Consider the following 19,121-nt stretch of genomic DNA (forward strand, 5'->3'; position numbering starts at 1 on the left):
AATATATGTTATAATAACAAATAGCACTTTTTAGGGTTCCGTAGCCGAATGGCATAAAACGGAACCCTTATAGTTTCGCCATGTCCGTCTGTCTGTCTGTCTGTCCGAGGCTTTGCTGAAATTTGGCATGGATATATAAATCAATAAAGCCGACAAAGTCGTACAATAAAATCTAAAAATATAATTTTTTTTAGGGTACCTCCCCTACACGTAAAGTGGGGGTGAAATTTTTTTTTCGCTTCAACCCTAGAGTGTGGGTATCGTTGGAAAGATCTTTCAAAACTAATATGGGTTTTCAAGAAACATTTTTTGATAAAGTGAATATATTCGGAGATAATCGCTCCGAAAGAAAAAAAAATGTCCCCCCCCCCCTCTAACTTTTGAACCATAGGTCCAAAAAATATGAAAAAAATCGTGGAAGTAGAGCTTAAGAAAGACATTAAATGAAAACTATAGCGGACATGATCAGTTTAGCTGTTTTTGAGTTATCGCAAAAAGTTTTCCCTTCATAGTAAAAAGACTGACTTTAATTAGGTACTGGTTATGCAAATTTGCCTATTTGTTTAACTCGGGTGAAAGGTACCGTTTCATCCCTTGGTTAACAATTTACTATACTTTAAGCTCCAGTTTAGCTTATTGTGACGGAAGATTAACTACGGAACCCTACACTGAGCGTGGCCCGACATGCTCTTGGCCGGTTATTATTTTTTAAATAGGGTTTCGCAACAAAATCCCAATGTTTGTATTTTGGGGGTTGTTCAGCCCACAGTGAGTTGCCGTCCATATGTAATGTAACCTTTGGATTTTTTAAATAAAACACTCATAGTTATTTAAGTTTTTAATTAAATAATACTTATAATATTCATTTTATCACCAATGAATCAATAATATCAATAAGCATATCCCTTGTTCTCCTCCCGCCGCAGCCCGCAGTACCCGACGAGGCTCCAGCCGACCGTCAAGGCGAGGAGCCCCATGCCGTCCTGCAGGAAGTACGAGGCGGAGTACCCTGCCTCTATTAACACAGACACGCCGTCGTTCACGCACGAGGAGGTCATGTTTGTTGGGCAATCTGAAAGAGAATTACTTTGTGATTTTTTTTGGGTGGGCATTTTACGCCGTATCTATCTTTATTACGTACCTAATTTTCAATTACATGACATAAATTTAAATAACGTCAATATACACCGTGGGCCAAATCAACCCGACAGATTTTTAAGGTGTATTTTTGTGCGTGTGTCGTACAACGTTTTCACGAAAAGTGCTCATTCCCGCATGCCAGCGGGAAAGTAGCACCATATGTACTGTAAAAAACTTTACTTATTCGTTGTGATGATGTGCAGAATTTGGCCAAAACTCATATAACAATTTTTGCTCCTTATGACCGCACTCCTCAGTGGTGGCAGCACGGTTCCAACTTTATCGCCTGCCACTATGCCTGTTACTTAGAACGTGACTTGCATAGCCCGCGTGCTTAGCCCGCAGGAATGCATGGTTTAAATCTGTCGAGTTTAATTGGCCCACGATGTATAATGTTTCAGTCTCACGATCCTTTTTTATACCACGACGGTGGCAAACAAGTACACCGTAGCCTATGGATGCATGCTACGGTTGCCGACCCTGTTATAGATCACTATATTATTATAAACTATAGAGTTAAAATAGCAATAAATATCAAACTGAAAATCTTAAAAGATATTGCACATTTTATGGAACCCTACGTATTTTACTACTCAAAATCACGAACTTTTTCGACCCTATGTTGCAACCCCAATGTTACTTGCAGACTGAACAAAATTAATCGTATAATCGTTCATTTATTCGTGCTACTCTTCCATTCCTGGAATTCAATGAAAGACAGTTTGCTATTAGAACCGTATGAGACGATCTAAGAAGATATTACTTTCGAATAGGTATTATCTATAATATCTATCAATCAAATCTTTCACAAAAGACTGTTGCGTAAAAGCTTTTTTACACCCCATCTCACTCGGAATCTAATAACGCGAAAAAGAAGCAATTGAAACATTCCTTAAAGATATCTGCAGAATTATCTGCTATAGTATGTACAGTCAGCGTCAAATACTTTGTAGCAACCAAAGTAGCCATATAGTTCGGTACACCATATATTTAGTATGGTGTACCGAACTATTTGGCCACTTTGACTGCTACAAAGTATTTGACGCTGACTGTACTACATAGAGATTTTATATTTTCCTGTACCCCTAGTGTAAATTTATTCCATAGCATGACGTGACGTAACGCGTTTGCGTTAAGTTTCATTTTGTATGGGATGTTGAATTCCCAAAACGTCCCGCTCGGCGCGCTGTTTCTAAATCCCATACAAAATTAGACTTAACGCAAACGTGTACGTCACGTCATGCTATTGAATAACACTAGGGGTTCTGTACCCCTAGTGTAACTTTGATCGACATCATAACGTGACGAACGCGTTTGCGTTAAGTCTCATTTTGTATAGGATTTTGAGGTTCCAAAACGTCCCGCTTGGCGCGCTCTTTCGAAATCCAATACAAAATGAGACTAAACGCAAACGCGTACGTCACGTTTGGAAATCGAATTTATTTACACTAGGGGTACTGAAGGCCGATTCAAACTTTCAATTAATGTCAATTTAAACTCATGTTGACATAGCGCGGATATATAATATTCTTTACAGTACATATGGCGCTACTTTACCGCATTTGTGCGATAACTAGCACATTACGTAATTATGTGGAAAATTTAAAGGGCCATATGTACAGTAAAACGTTGTACGATACACGTGCGAATAGGTAATTCGCAACTTGTGTAGATTGAAAACACTTCCTTCGGTCGTGTTTTAATTTATCGCCACTCGTTTCAAATTGCCTATTTTTCGCACTTGTATAGTAATGTACTATTACAGTACATATGGTGCTACTTTACCGCACTTGTGCAAAAATTAGCATATTAAGTTACTGTTTCAAACATTTAAAGGGCCATATGTACTGTAAAACGTTGTACGATACATGTGCGAATAGGCAATTCGCAACTCGTGTCGATTTAAAACACTCCCTTCGGTCGTATTTTAATTTATCGCCACTCGTTACGAATTTCCTATTTTTCGCACTTGTATTGTAATGTACTAATAATCGTACTTGTCTTATTAATGCAAGCGAGATGATCATTTATTACGTAAGATCACAATAAATCCCTCTCTTGTTTGTATTCTATTTTTGCTCCAGGCACTGAAAGAGTCTATTATTGTTAGCCTGTTTTCATGATATTAAGGTATTCATGAGTATTCCTAGAATCATGATGAGGCTATTTACTGACTGTTTATGAAGTATACTAATTGGAAATGAAGGTTGGGGTGGATTTTATTATTCTTTCATAGATACACAATGTACACCTAATATTTCAAATTTTGGAGCGCCTACACCTATTTAAATATTCATGTGCCTATTTCGTTCGTCCGTCTGTAGAACGTCCAGCTAGAATGTAAGGTGTATGGTAATTACCATCAGCCGTGAACCATTAATGTTACGGGCAACTTGATTAACCGGGCAGTATAAATGACTGGTCATTAATAATTCCCAAGATCGTCGGGCAAAGTGATAAATTTATTACTTTGGCTGGTCCATATTAATAATGCTGACGGCCTGTGGTCCATTTATTAAATCAAGGTTTGAGATAGCTTGAATTTATCACTTGGACCGGGTAGTATGAATACTTCCCTACTTCTAGCCGGGCAATGTGATAAATTCCTTTTAATCACATTGCCCGGCTATTATATATCAAAAAATTCGCCAAAGAATGTAAGGTCCTGGGTAATCACCAATCAATGATGGTCAACATTTGACGATTAATGAATGGGTAGTGACAATAAAATGTTATTTTACTCACCAATATGATCAATCTGTGTCCAGTAAATACTGCTAACCGACTCCATAGTATAATAGAAGTGCGAGACGTATTTGACGGGGAAAAGCCAGGCAGGCAAGCTGGCTATGCGCAGAAATGCCCCTGACATCAGTGACAGCGGCAGGTCCACGCACGGCATCACGTCGCCCATGACTCCGCTTGAGGAGAATAAGGCACCCATGCCAAGACCTATGGAAGAAAAATAATTACAAATGATGCCTCTATATGGATACCTTTCATGGGTGTCGCTAGGATTAACTGCGGGGAGATACATCTTCATTTTACACATTATAAAAAACTCACACACACACACACACACATTAGTACACTGTAGAATGTTTACAATAGGAGGGTGGACCTACCGCACCCCCTTGCACCCTTGCGCCCTGCTGATGTCGCCCATGATAATTTTCACGAGAACTCAATAGTACACTACAACACACATATTTTCGGATTCAAACCGGCATCTTCAGCTTTCGCAGCTAACGCCACAATATCTAAGCCTCCCGGCCTCGAAGCATCCGTCCCAAGTTCTCAAGTAAGTATATGCAATCTTTGAAAGGTGTATTACTTACCTAAAGGTATAATACCTAATTATTTACTAAAAATAACTTGTAGTTGTCATTTTTACCGTAAGCAGCCGCAGCGACGCCACCGCAGATGAGAGACAGCACTAGTTCTAGGGACGTCAGGATCTTATTCGGCAGCTCCACGGTCACGGACGCGATGGTCATGAACGCAACGGGATATACGACACAACGAGGTATCTGGAACAAAACAGTCAATATTACCTGGGGGCACGGCACGCCCCCGCCAAGTCGAGCAAAAAAGCGGCATGGCCGTACCATCCTTTTCTCGAAGCAGTTCAGTCCATTTTCGACCCCCCTTCAACTTCGTTTTCAGCCAAAATTTTCAGGAACCAAGCAGGCATTGTATAAACACAGTATATTTAAAATTTCATTCAATTTGAACCAGTAGTTTAAGAATTATAACTAGTCAACGTTTCTTAATTTTGTCACTCACTTGTCACTGAGTGACCGATCATCAAAATTAGAAAACAATCAGTGTTTAGTATATAAATCAAGGAAATACTCAAATATTTTGGAATTTCGGTCCAGTTTTCTAGATACACCAACTGCATAAATAACTGCTTTGTAATCCCATATAAATGGATAGGATTACAACGTTACATTTGCAGTTAATATAATCAGTGTCGGGACCTTCTGTCATAAGTTATTACGTAATTAGCTAACTTAACAACATCTTATAGTGACCATATATTCCAATATTAGAAATCTTTTATGTTTTAAAATAACAGAATGACTTGGCCATCGCATGAAAACAATGTATCTCACAAGTAATACATATTATATTAAATTAGATTGTTTAGTGCGATTGCCAAGTCAATCTATTTATTTAAAACATAAAAGATTTTTAATATTGATATGGTCACTATAAGATGTTGTTAGGTTAGCTAATTACGTAATAACAAATAACTTAAGACAGAAGGTCCCTTAAGTAGGGACTAAATAAATTAACCGACTTGGTAGTACATGGATCTCACAACTTTTTACGGTAGAAGAATTGAGTTGCAAGACTCGTTTTTTTTACAAGTTATGTTTTTGATGGCTTAAACTATAGGTACTAAGTATGTTCAAGGAATTCGTAGTCTCGAACACAGTGGCTATTATATCATCGGTGGTCCGCGGCGCACACTGGACAGTGCCGAGGTTCATGCTTTCTGCCGGATGGAAGCATATTTATTTATATTTATGTGAGGAGAAAAGCCAAAGAAAAACGGGTTTTCGGTAGATATACCTAATTCAAAGAATGTTAGCAAGTTTAAAAGACCGATAACATAATATCTCAAATTAAGAGATACAGTTACTAATGAAGCAACTGTTAAAAATACTGAATATCAATTAAAAGTTCAGATCAAATGTTAACGACATTCTAAGTCTTAAAAACAGCAACTCTTTGAAGTCTTATATCAAAGGCGCTTTTTGTGTGCGAATCTTGTTTATTTGGAAGATAAAAAATTAATTCTTAGTTAGATTAGGTATTTATTTTTAATGAAAGCTTACCATTTTTTTCCTATTATATTATTACTATGGGATTCTATGTATTATTTCCCTTTCGTGCGAGAAAATCCCGGGGCCGATTCATATTTAAAAGTGTTGTTATGGTTTTGAACTGGTTTTGATACGACCTTAACGATCGTATTGGTCGTAGGAAATGCATCGGCACGCATTTCATGCACGACTTTCACTTAAATTCGCATACACCAATCAGTCTAAATAAGATCAAACCCGGCCAACTGAAAATGAAATTTATAGTCTAAAGTAATAAGTAAGTAAGTATTCATCCTTCCTATCATGTAAACAAACACTTCTCGAAGACATTATCACACTTTTCTCTGGAATTACACAATGATCATCACTTAAAATGTTGTTGTATACATAAGGAAACTCATGTGTGAGTAGGTATTGAAATCATCCAAATAACCACTGAAAAATATCATTTCTAATAAGATTTTCATCAATAATTGCAGTAATGAACATATCATCTGACTTACGATGTCTAGATTGTCTATGAATCGTATTGTTGGAAAGTCACGTTTCTTTATATGATTTATGGAAGGTAGAGGTAAGGGATATAATCTCCATAGGCAGAACTGTTGCAAAAGTGTCCAGCTGTCAGCTATAAATAATAGTTCCAAATCTCTCCAGAGTAGCGCTAGAGTAGCTAAGAACCTAGGCGTTATTGACGAAGTGAAGTGCGCTGCCTGTGATTTGAATTTTTTCTTCAAATATTCTAAGTATTGTAGCGCCACCTATTTAAGGTTTTTTGACGGACACTTTTTGGTTCCACCTTCCATAATATGATTGATAAGACACGTAAGGATGACTACACTGTAGGTAAAAAAATATTTTCCGGTGGTTTACCATGCGTAGTGCTACAGTTCCGTGGGTACAAATAGATATTGCTTGCTAGCCCCAGTCTAAAGTCCTATATATTTAAAACACCTGTAGAAAAAGTAAAGTATACTTACAAATCCCAACAGTCTCGATGCGAGGAACGCCAAGCCCTTATAAATGCCAACTTCCCTCCTGAACAGCGTCAGGTCTTCATGGAACACATACAGGACGGTGTAGAGGAGCGAGTAACACACTTCGCTTCTCAACAGCCATAAGAAGCCGCGGAGGTTCTGGACCCCACACTGTGTTACACCCGTTACAACTTCGCGTTGTTCGGTAGCCGTAGAAAAAGTATACTATACTTACGAAGCCTAACAGTCTCGATGCGAAGAAAGCTGAGCCCTTATAAATGCCGACTTCCCTCCTAAACAGCGTCAGGTCTTCATGGAACACATACAGGACGGTGTAGAGGAGCGAGTAACACACTTCGCTTCTCAACAGTCATAAGAAGCCGCGGAGGTTCTGGACCCCACACTGTGTTACACCCGTTACAAATTCGCGTTGTTCGGTAGCCGTAGAAAAAGTATACTATACTTACGAAGCCTAACAGTCTCGATGCGAAGAAAGCTGAGCCCTTATAAATGCCGACTTCCCTCCTAAACAGCGTCAGGTCTTCATGGAACGCGTACAGGGCGGTGTAGGAGAGTGAGTAACACACTTCACTGCTCAACAGCCAGAGGAAGCCGCGGAGGTCTTGGACCCCGCGCTGCGTGGTGCCCGTTATGCCGATGTAGCATGTAGATATGACCATTGCTGATATTCCCTGGGAAGAATTTAAGGTTGATCAGCGAAAAAGAAATAACTGTTAATTGGCGCAGATTTTTAGTTTAAGCGTTTTGGTTGTTGCTTCAACGTGATTGTTTTATAGTATTTAACCTTATTGAGGAGTAGCTTTTATGGAAATTAAAGCCCCATATGGCTGCCTGCCCCACCTCGTATAAAAGCAAAGTATTTTCAAGCGTAACTACCGTATTTCAAATTGAAACTGGCTTTTAAGGCTGATGATATGCGTGGTAGAGCAGGTAGTCGTAGTGTACTCACTATGTTGAGAAATAGTTGCATTAGATGACTTCCAAACGTCCTTTTGAGTGATAAAGATGATCTCCAAAGCAGTAAGTATACTTGCACGAACCAATTTCTTTGGTATCTGGAATAATTTTTTAAGAGGAGTTACAAATAATTATCATCTATCATTAATTTTAATCTATTATCGACATGTTTCCTTCGCGGTAACTATACAGTAAGCAGCATGCCCTCAATGCAGGTGTTGCTCTAGTTGGCGATTCTTGAAACAGATCGCAATATATCGACATACAATCATTTAAGGACAGCTTATTTAACATGCTTATATTTTAATACTTACACACTATATTTAGCTTTGGTTTCTACAGTCTCGTCGCACCGCCGGAAGTGGTCCTGGTACTTCGCCAGGATCCTCCCCACGTGGTTGGTTTCCACCTGGGAGGACACCGCTCTGATATAAAACTCAGCTGGGTTGTAGTTGTTCGGGCAATGTAGGTCTATGCTGTGATTGAAACGAATAGTTAAATAAAAAAATAGTTTTTTTTTTTAGGTATTAGGTAGGCTGTTAGGTAGGTTTAGTCGGTCTTCGTCGGAACTCATTTTAAATTCACAGAGCTTAATTTTTGGTTTTTAGCAAATTCACAACTTTATTTTTCCCACGTTCAATTATCCAATAAAAAGTGAGTCGCTATCTTTCTGGTACCTATATCGTAAAAGTAAAAGATTTATGGACAAAGTCCCTCATACTCGTAATAAACACTAAACTCTGATTTTCAATCAAGTTTTCGTGTTATGACTCCATCAAGGTGTTGATGTTTCTGCCAATGAGGTTAGATCAGACAGACTCTGATTTTTAGTTCCGTGGAAATCTGACAGCTGTCATAATGTGACGTTTTAGGGATAGTAAACTTTTTTTTTACTGTAAATTATATTAAATTAATATTTCGTGCATGAACTCACAAATAAATGAGAAACACATTTGCACGTTCAAATTGAAACAGTTTAAAACCGATTGACATGAGTCATGACAACAGTTTTTCATATTGTATAAATATGTTGTATATTTGCAATATGTTGGGGGATATTTGACAGCTGACAGTGACAACTGCGTTTCTTTTTACGAAACTGCAACACTGGATTTAGTTTGACAGTATAAAGCTGAGGGCGCAGATCAGCGCAGATAGTACAAAATATAAAACTTTATAGTTTTAGTCCAAAGGTTTATATGAAAGTTATTTGAAGATGCCTGTAACAATTATATTTTACCCTAGGAAAATACCTGATATTTTCACATCTCTAAATAGTGCACTTTAAGATTAAACTATTTTTGTTTTCACGGTTAAAGTTTATTATTATTGTAAGGAAAAATAATTATGTCAAAATGTATATTCAATATTTTATTTGTAATTATAAAAATAACTAGCATACTTTGACTAAGAAATCCATATCCTATTAACGTGCTACTAGCCTTTCAAACTTTTTCCTACACTCATCCTGCGTGCCATGAAACAGTAGCAGCCCCTCCGCCATCAGCATAATATTGGTGAACTCCTTGAACAATTCCAACGGGGGCTGGTGGACGCAACATATGACGATCCTGCCTGGCTCCGTCAGTTTCAGGGTGTTCGGCCTAGAAGACGTACTAACCTACCTACCTTAACATTTTCCTACATTCATCCTGAGTGCCATGAAACAACAGCCGCCCCACCGCCATCAGCATAATATTGTTGAACTCCTTCAACAAGTCCGACGAGGGCCGATGGACGGAACAAATGACGATCCGGCCCGACTTCGTTAGTTGGTCCAGAATGCTTAAATATTACAATAACTACTAGGACTAAGAGATCCATCCTACTAACCTCTCAAACATTTTCCTACACTCTTCCTGCGTGCCATGAAACAGCAGTCGCCCCTCCGCCATCAACATAATGTTATTGAACTGGTTGAACAGATCCGATGACGGCTGGTGGACGGAACAAATGACGATCCGGCCTGATTCAGTCAGTTGTTTTAGAATGCTTATCACGAGGTATGCGCTGTAGCTGTCCAGGCCTGTGGTTGGCTCGTCGCAGATTACGATCCGAGGGTTGGATAGGAGCTACAAGTAAAGAATGGAACGGTTAGGTTAGACCTTACTTTGTTAAAAACCGACCTTAATTAGATCCTATGTTAAATTAATTTTACCGTGTAATTTATAGGTAAATTACGTATTTTTACATGTTTCGGTTAGGTCTCCATTTTCAAGCACTATTAGACCTCACGTTGCCTGCGCGCCGCGTATGCGGCAAAAACACGTGAGTTAGACCGTAAAATTAGTTTAATGTTAATATGATTCACAACAATTTAAATTCGATTAAGTACTAGTTTAGATTCTATGTTATAGAATTTCACTATTTTCACTTTATGCAAAGGTACTAGTCAGGGCGAGAATGTGCAATAAAGTGCCAGATTGTCTCAAAAGGGCTTCTTAATACGGAAGAATAGCTTTTTGAATCTAACGAAGTAACGGTAATTTTTCTATGAAATTCCATTTCGGAAGAAAACGGTTTCCACTTACTAAATCGTAACAAATCACTTTGATTTTGATGTCGATCACTTCAGCGTAATATATTCTAAGTTTATAGGTTTCACTTTTTTGAAAAAAAAAATCGTTTGGAAAATTCTGAAAAAAAGGGAAGCCTATAAACCTAGCTTTTCATTGTGTCAATAACATACTAAAATCATGGAGAAAAGAAAATATTTAGAAGTGGAAAAACTTCCCTCTTAATACTTTAAATAGAACTCCCGTTACACGTACCGTCCCGGCTAGTGAAAGCAGCCGCCTCTGTCCGCCCGAAAGGAAGGAGATCTTGGTCTTCACGTGTGCTTTCAGCTTTAACTCTCTGAGTAAAGTGTTGAGCAGCAATATGTTACTAGGCGTCTTGTAGCTGCCTAACTTCATCTCTATCTGAAATTTAAACACACGGCTGAGTACGTGTATAAATAATATGAAATTGTGTAGGTCTTGATTTTAAATCCGGCAGTGTATTTCACAACTAACACAAACTTTACGATTGTTAAGTATCTACTTGCTATGTCATATTGCGGGATTTACGAGTAACTGAATTTTATTTCGTCTACACATACGGTGTCTAAAATACTATCTATAGGGAGATACTAAGAATACTGAGTAATGTAGAGGTTGTGTGACGTTCTTTTAGACACCCTATAAGTGTAGACGAAATAAAATTCACTGTGTCACACAATCTCTATATTTCTCAGTATTCTTAGTATTTCAAGATAAAATTGAAAAAAGGATCTAAATTCTTGTTAATTTATACATAGTTAGATGCATACTATTCCCGTTTATGTATGTAGGTATATACTGCTATTACTGCTATGTGAAGAAGAGCAGGATGGATAGGATCAAGATAACATGGTCGCGCGTAGAACGTGACAGCCACGATTAAAGGACCATCTTATCCCTTCGAGAACGAACTTTCATAATTATTAAATTTAACTTACCATGAAAACCAAATGTTCCGCAACCGTAAGACCATCCATGAACACATCGAATTGTGGCACAATCTCGGCTATGCCGTTCAGCGCAGTGACACTTGTGCCGTTCACCGCCACAGAGCCAGTGGAAGGCAGCCGGCATTTACCAGCGGCTGACGTGAGGAACGTAGTCTTGCCCGCACCACTGGAAATACAAGTTGTTACCCATACAGTTGTTTCGGAAATTTCATTAAACTTTTACAACCAAAAAGAATGTTTCTAATTTGGAAATGGAAAGTATCGTTCCCCATATAAAATAACCTATACAAGATTTCGAAATTATTCCATGAGGAACTTCACCATTTTGGAAACTTTCTGACACATTGAGAAACTTTTTACTGGACAACCCACTGTATTCAATAAGTGATTTTTTTGTCATAGCTGTATAATTTATTATTGTATTTATTAAAGATATTATTTGACAAACCTTTTCAGGTGAAAATTCTTATATTCTATTTAATAAATTAATGCAATGAATTTATCTGGATTATCTTGTTATTATTTGAATTTATATTTGACGAGCACAATATACTGTATCACCTAGGTACAGTCTTATAAATTGACATGAATGTAATTTGTACTGAAATGTGTAAAACCGTATTTGTTACTGTTAAATTATATCCGTATCCGTACCTAAGTTAGTTAAAGTGACCGGACAATAGACAAAGGATTAGCCACTCGGGGCCAGCTACAAATCTAATGAATATAATTCCCTATCCGGGCGAAATTCCCGTCAAACATCTATATTATAGGTGATAATAAAGTGTACTTAAATTATTAAAATAGGTAATTTAATTCTTACCTCGGGCCAAGTATGGCGATGAATTCTCCTTGATCTATACACACTGTAACTGTAATAAAAATATGAATGTGTTATTTAAAGTGGATTTAACTTACTGTAATACAAAAAGTAGCTCATCAGTACGAGTTATTGATAAAAATATTTAGTCTCCTCGATATAAAAATACTGAATATTCAATGTTATTTACTTTTTCTAGAAGGTATATACCTAGGTAGAGCCCACTTTCATTGTTTTTTAGCACCACAGACATTACGTTCAATTCCCACCTGGTGTCACAAGTATAGTCAAAAAATTTAATTTCTGTACCATTTCGTACCTTGTCATAATGAAAATCAATATGAAAGTCGCTAGGGTCGTTAAATTCCTTTACCGTACCTAAAACTAAGGAGATACAACTTTTGATTTAAAATCTGTATGGTAAGTATAAGTACTAGGTAATAGTTATTATGCTAACCATCCTTTAAGATCATGGTCCTGGGTTTGGTGACTCGTCGGAGCCATGATTTTTCCTCTGGAGTCCAAACGTTGAGGTTATTCACACTCAGCCTTAGTTCTCTGCCAAGAAAATTATCTACGCCATTTCTCTGAAAAAAATAAAAACTCAGAAATAAGACACTAAAAGAAATTAAATAAATCACACATGAGCTTACTTTTAAAACCCTTGTACACCTTGTATTGTATTGTTATTATTAAATACACGCATTTAAAACATCTTTACTCATTTTATCAAATTAATAAATAAATATTTAGGGACAATCTTATACAGATTGACCTAGCCCCTAACTAACCAAACCGTGTACTATGGGTACTAGGCGACGATAAACATACTTACGTATATAGATAAATACATACTTATATACATAGAAAACACCCATGACTCAGGCACAAATATCTGTGTTCATCACACATATAAATGCCATCACCGGGATTCGAACCCAGGGCCATCGGCTTCATAGGCAGGCTCACTACCACTACCCACTAGGCCAGACCGGTCGTCTAGATCACCTTTAACAGGAAAAGACAGAGGAAAATTAGGACTAGGTTTGTATGAAAAAATAATTTCGCACAGGTCTTTCATTTTCGTCTTAACACGGGGTCAAATTGTAAAGTATTTCGTGTAAAAATACTATTTTACTCATCCAAGGCAATAGGTACACAGATAAACCTCTCTCTAAAATAAAATAAGTAAATAAATAAAACAAACCTTTAATAAATCCATATTGCACTATACCACACAATCACACCACATTTCAATCAGTCGATTTGTGTCACTACTCAAAATTAACAAATCACTTAAAACGCATTGCTGCCTCATTACGATGGAACCAGAACCGAGGCACCATCAAGAAAGATGTCGCAACAATACAAAACACGACGCAGTTTGTCTGTGTGTTTGGTCTATTTGTAAGTTTGTCTGTGTGTGAGATAATAGGGCATACTCGTATTTACTTAAAACAGTTGATAGTTTTATACATATTTGCATTTCTTTGTTTTAGTTTAGATGTACTAGTTATTTCGTAAATTTCATTAGATATCGTAAATTCCGCTCAGAGTTTACGAAACTAGCACAACACTCTTAACAGGAGAATATAATTCTTAATTTTATGGACTATTCGTGGAATAATCCTTAATCTTGATTCATCTAATTAAAACCGCCTCTTTCAAACCTTGCTAAAGTTTGCATGTTTGAAGTTCAAACGTTGCAGCCGTTGTTGCAGGTATCCATGGGCAAGAGAAAGGTGGTTCTTCCCCTGGCGTGTGGCGTGGAAATCCCTACTCTAATCCAAGCTTTGTTTGCGAGAATTTTCTATGATAATGAGTTTGTGAGCTCTCAATAGCCAGCTAGATTTAGATTAGCAGTAAGCGCCTAGTTTTATAGCTTAAAAAGTACTTAGTATGTAGGTTATCCAGGCGGTTAATGGTGGTAAGTACCTATTATTAAGTTGCAACACTTGCAACTAGAACATAGAGTAACAAATCGTGAAATAGGGCGTGACAGATTTAAAATTAAATAAATGATGATTCAAAAAAACATAATAGAAATAGGACCAAAATTGCGCGTTTTAATCCGAAGCTCACATTTTCTTCAAATAATTGTAACATAAGTATGGAATTTTACCGCATAGAACCTATCCTCTTTTTCCAATTATCAATCAGATTTTTGTTTTTTTAGCGCTATGATGTGTAACACAGACCACAAACATATTATAATCTGGCAAACCCACTTTAACATTAGAAAAAGGCGCGAAATTCAAATGTTGTATGGAAGACTGACCCTTCACGCCTACATTTTTCTACTGACGGAAAAGGCTTTCAAACTATACATTCTTACGTAGATAGTCAAGTAGTAAAAGTAGTATTTCTTACTCTATGTTTAGGGATAAAAAAACTTAAAAATACTAGATAAATCCAAGGCACAAAGCTAGTTATCAGTCAAACATGATAAGCGTCGCGACACTCGCGACAGACTATTTACAGAGGCTTTCGGTTCATTTGCCCTCCACTGGCATGCCTTCGAATCAAAGTATAATGTATGCCTTATTGTAAGGTAATAAGGAGTAGGTTATATGGTGACAGTACCTGGACTATCTTGTCAGTCATTGTTGTTTTGGGTACATAATAGACGCCTTACGCCTTACGCGGTGACACAAATCAAGTGAAATAATGTCTCATGTCTCATATCGGGAGGTGGATTCTTATTTCAATAGCCTCAATAGATAATACTCGTAACTAATTTAATTTTTGATGTGTTACTCATGTGTATGTGTGTACGTAGTATGAAAAAAATAATTACGAAATACAAATTTAGTATTGGAAGTGGTAAGGTGGAGTGGGAAAGAATTCAATTGAAAGCGATGGACAAACAATTGATTAAAGCCACCGATTGATCGTTTCGCCTCGCTTATTATTGTTTTGTCGTCCCCGAATCTGACAGGCTTAAACAACTGAAAAACAATGACACGTATTTAGGTATATGTATGTACCTAGAAATTGCATTGTTCGTGCCTGCTGCAAGTGTGAGATACCTTGTAAATGTAGCTTGATCGGTTCGGGTGCACTTTTAACTTAAATAGCTTAACAATAATTTGCTTATTATTACTTCGTTTAAAGGTATAAGGTAGGTAAGGTAGGCATGGTATTTTATAACAGAAGAACAGTCACCACGTCGTCTCCCTTGTTAACAAGTTCTCATTACATTTATTTTTAATTATGTCCAAACCTTTATTAAGTAAATCACCACCAGTAGTTAACTAGTTTTCTAATTCTTAGACTAAAATAAATATTAAGTAGGTACTTATCTAATGTGGTGCCTTTATAACAAAATCGAAATTTATAATACTAAGCACTGAATTCATTTCGATTGCATCAGTTTCGTCAGTCGTCATTAATTAATCTTTCTAATAATATTTGCATACTCTAGTGGTTACCTACTTAATTTATGAATGAACTGAATGAATTATTATTCATTTAGAATCGTAATTATTCGTGTGCACGCGCTATCAGAGTAAAATATGTACGGTAGCAACGCACTGAGACTGTGATCCAAAGCCCGCTACTCACTTTATTCCTACGAATATTTAGCTACGCGAGCCCGCACTTCTCAGGTTCAAATCAATTACTTACCTACCAGTGGCTCTGTGAGTTGTAGACCTAGCGAGCTTTACTTTACATAAACCTGAATAAATGTATGCCTCCGCCATTTTGAAAAATGTCTAAAGGATCAATAAAAATAAAAACCTATTTATTCACCGATCATAAAAATTCTTAGGGTACTTCCTGAAGTCATAGAAAACTGAAATTTGGTGTGTACTAACACAAAAAACTAAAACTTGGAACTTTTACCCCCCAACTCTAAGGGGTTTTGACTAAGGTGTAAAGTTAAGGGCTTTTAGAGTTTTAGAGAGTAGCTAGGCTCTGCATGAGATCTTCATAACTTTTTGACAGTGTGAGCATATGGTCTCGTCTTGGTAACATTTTACATGAAAATATTCTTGGTGGGATAGGTATACTCGTACATCCCAGAAATTAAGTACACTATTAATCCCTTGAATAACACCTACTAAAATAACTTAATTTTTTCGATTGTAGCTTGGAAGTTTTTACAATCTAAGGCTTGGATATACCTATAAATAAGCTTTTATTAACTTACATGGACATTTTTAATCAGTATAATTTTCTGTACCATTTATGACGTTTTTATATAAACGTCATAAATGGTACGGATCGTATTAAATAAAAACTACACACCCTCAGCACATTCTTTCACCACCAAGTCAAACGAGTCCATGTGGCTAGGGTGCAGCCAGGCAGGTACAGTACGCAGAAAGTACGTCACCTTGGGAACGGCAAAGCAAAGTGCCACATGAGCCGGGAGCTTTTTCAGCCTCTCACCAGCAAACCTAAAAAGCTGCTCTCTCACCTCGAAGGCTTCAGGTATAGTCGCTGGTAAATCGGCATAATCGGTATTTTCCTAAATCATTCCGATGGCACATCGATAGATGAGACATTATTGTCATATGTCCATATTGTATAAGAAAGTCCCATGGCCGCTAGAGGGCAGCGCCTAATCATACACAAAGCGAATATAGTGGGTTAACCCTTTACTATTTACTATTTGATGCTACTGATAAGTATTTTTCAAATCACCTTCCTTTTTTACCTTTTTCTTCCCTGCAAAGTGGCACTTTTCAAGGACACTGTTTTAGGGTTTCGTACTTTCGTAGTCACCTAGAAACCCTTATAGTTTCGCCATGTCCGTCTGAACCCCTACGTCGAAACCCTACATTGAGCATGGCCCGACATGCTCTTGGGCGATTTTATTTAAATTTTTTGCATACTTTAATTTTTTTTAGCTTAGATAAAATTTTGAAAAATACGTAACAATTTCCTCATATGTGCAAAGTAGTATGTGTCACCGTGGGTTTTACACTTGAATTCCTCACTACGCTAAGGATTATATTTTAGAATCCCTCGCATCGTTCAGGATTCAATGTACGCCCCCACCATAAACATGCCATTATGCTCTCTTGTGACACAAACTACTATTGCCGCTCTCCGCATAAAAGGCTAAGAACAGAGGAGTGGTAGAAAATAATAGATTTATCTTCAACTAATTATTTTATTAATTTCACAATAACATCTCTCACGCTCTCAAGTTTAACATTCGATACATTAGGTAATACTTATTCTAATATTAAATCATATGTTACAATAGTTATCGTTACACATAACATAATGTAAACCTATGACATTAGCCGTAAATGACACGAGGCGAGTCTGTGAAATAAATTCAAAAACGCAATCTTGTGAAAATACCACAGGACAAATTATACACTTAAATTGCAAAATCGATAGGCAATATTTGGCTATGGATAGTCATAATCATTCTTCGACCGCAAGTAGACTATCATAGAAATTATCATAATATAAGGGATCCTATTTGATAGCAATCGTACAATTATGTTCATACACGCCAAACTTGTTAAAATTCTTATTTCACCATCATAGGTTCTTCATATTTATACTCTGTATCTTTAGGTATTTCAATAAAAGTAAACAAAAACTACCGTCAAATGGCTCCTTAAGCCAGGAGAAGGTAGATGAAAACATTACACGATCAAATAACGTAGGTTAAAGTCAAGTCGTACAGTCACAGATCCTGCCGGTTTTTGGTTGACTAATAAATTTTATAACTACCCGAAAATGTACAAATTGTTTGTTAATTTTTATTTAAATACCTAAAGATACAAGGTATAGATAACTACTATATTTGGGATCATATTTCTATGATAATCTAATAGCGGCCTTAGGTACATTAAGTAGTTATTAAATTAAAATTAAATAAATCCTCCTTTGTAATATTTCATCTGAAAGACAAATAAAATATATGTAAGTTAGAACAATTATTCGATCTGTCCGAATCAAGTCACATATTTTAAGTAAATACAAACGAAATCATAAATAGAGAGTTTGATTAACAAAAAAATTGGTTCATGATTTCCACGAATCAGTTATATATATCATTAACAGCTTTTCTCCGAATTGAGAAGAACTTTATTTTATTGGACCCATTGAATAAGTGACATTATTTTCAGCAATATACAGTCAGCTTGGATACAATTTCAGTATTTAATTATTTTTATATAAATACCACTAACTTAAATAAATTTGATCGACTGTAAATAACATGAACTCTAGTCTGTTAGGTAGCTATTCGAGATGCGCCACAATCTGCCTTTCAAATCCCGCGGTCTCGCTATTTAGCCTCGAATTTCAATTTTAAATTTAAAACTTCAAAGTTTTGCTTCCGACTGACCTTGATCCTTTGGGTTTTAAAGGGTAACGAATGCCCCTATGTAGTTACATCATACATAAATATAAACAATAAATGTTAGCTTAATATCCAAGATGACTGCATATTCAAAAAGACTGTTGTTGTAGATAGGCATCCAAGAACCCTGGACGTATAACCAAGACCGGCTGCTTAATAAAAATGGCCGACATAATAAAAATGGTCGACGTAAACAAAATGGTCAGCGTAAACAAAATGGCCGGCCGGTCAGCACGCGCAGGACTTGCCGCCGCCGTCGCGGCTGTTCTCGCCGTTTGCGATCTTGTGGTCCAGCGCGAACTTGTCGCCGTCCTTGGCGTCGCTGCTTTGGAGGAGTTTGTCGTTGAGAAGGATCTGGAATGGGACGAGAGTTTTAATAATTGGAACATGATTTTGTAGACTTTGAGATCTTCTATGTGTGAATAACCACACACAAAAATCCCATTTCTAAAAAAACTTCATTTTATATTATTGATATGAGTATGATACCAATTTGACGTAATCTTCATCATGGTCATAATACCTCTCGCGCGCACTTATTGGTGGT

General features: G+C 36.9%; 2 protein-coding genes across 9 annotated transcripts in view; both read right to left on the reverse strand.

Moving 5' to 3' along the window:
* Positions 1–825: 825 nt before the first annotated feature.
* On the reverse strand, positions 826–13,587 carry LOC133518780 (protein brown-like). Its single transcript, XM_061852465.1, has 12 exons — positions 13,448–13,587; positions 12,698–12,827; positions 12,244–12,292; positions 11,409–11,586; positions 10,702–10,851; positions 9,764–10,002; positions 8,245–8,406; positions 7,923–8,028; positions 7,420–7,644; positions 4,535–4,670; positions 3,886–4,092; positions 826–1,072 (listed from the first exon to the last, which is right to left on the reverse strand). Exons 1-12 carry the CDS (start codon positions 13,460–13,462, stop codon positions 891–893), a joined length of 1,779 nt encoding a protein of 592 aa, XP_061708449.1. The 5' UTR covers positions 13,463–13,587; the 3' UTR covers positions 826–890.
* A 3,755-nt stretch (positions 13,588–17,342) lies between these two features.
* Positions 17,343–19,121, reverse strand: part of LOC133518781 (ras-related protein Rab-32) — a 30,928-nt gene continuing 29,149 nt past the window's right edge. For all 8 annotated transcript variants that reach the window (XM_061852467.1, XM_061852468.1, XM_061852471.1 and 5 more), the window contains exon 5: positions 17,343–18,928. In XM_061852467.1, coding sequence (XP_061708451.1) covers positions 18,803–18,928 — 126 coding nt within the window. In that variant the 3' untranslated portion in view covers positions 17,343–18,802. The remainder of the gene's footprint in view (positions 18,929–19,121) is intronic.

This window comes from Cydia pomonella, chromosome 6, assembly GCF_033807575.1.
Source record: "Cydia pomonella isolate Wapato2018A chromosome 6, ilCydPomo1, whole genome shotgun sequence".
Taxonomy (NCBI): Eukaryota; Metazoa; Arthropoda; class Insecta; order Lepidoptera; family Tortricidae; genus Cydia; species Cydia pomonella.

Coding starts and splice junctions, on each gene's coding strand:
- LOC133518780 (XM_061852465.1), bottom strand. Junction 10,003..10,701: donor TGCTTTCACTAGCCGGGACG/GTACGTGTAACG, acceptor CTTTACTTGTAG/CTCCTATCCAACCCTCGGAT. Junction 7,645..7,922: donor TGCAACTATTTCTCAACATA/GTGAGTACACTA, acceptor AATTCTTCCCAG/GGAATATCAGCAATGGTCAT.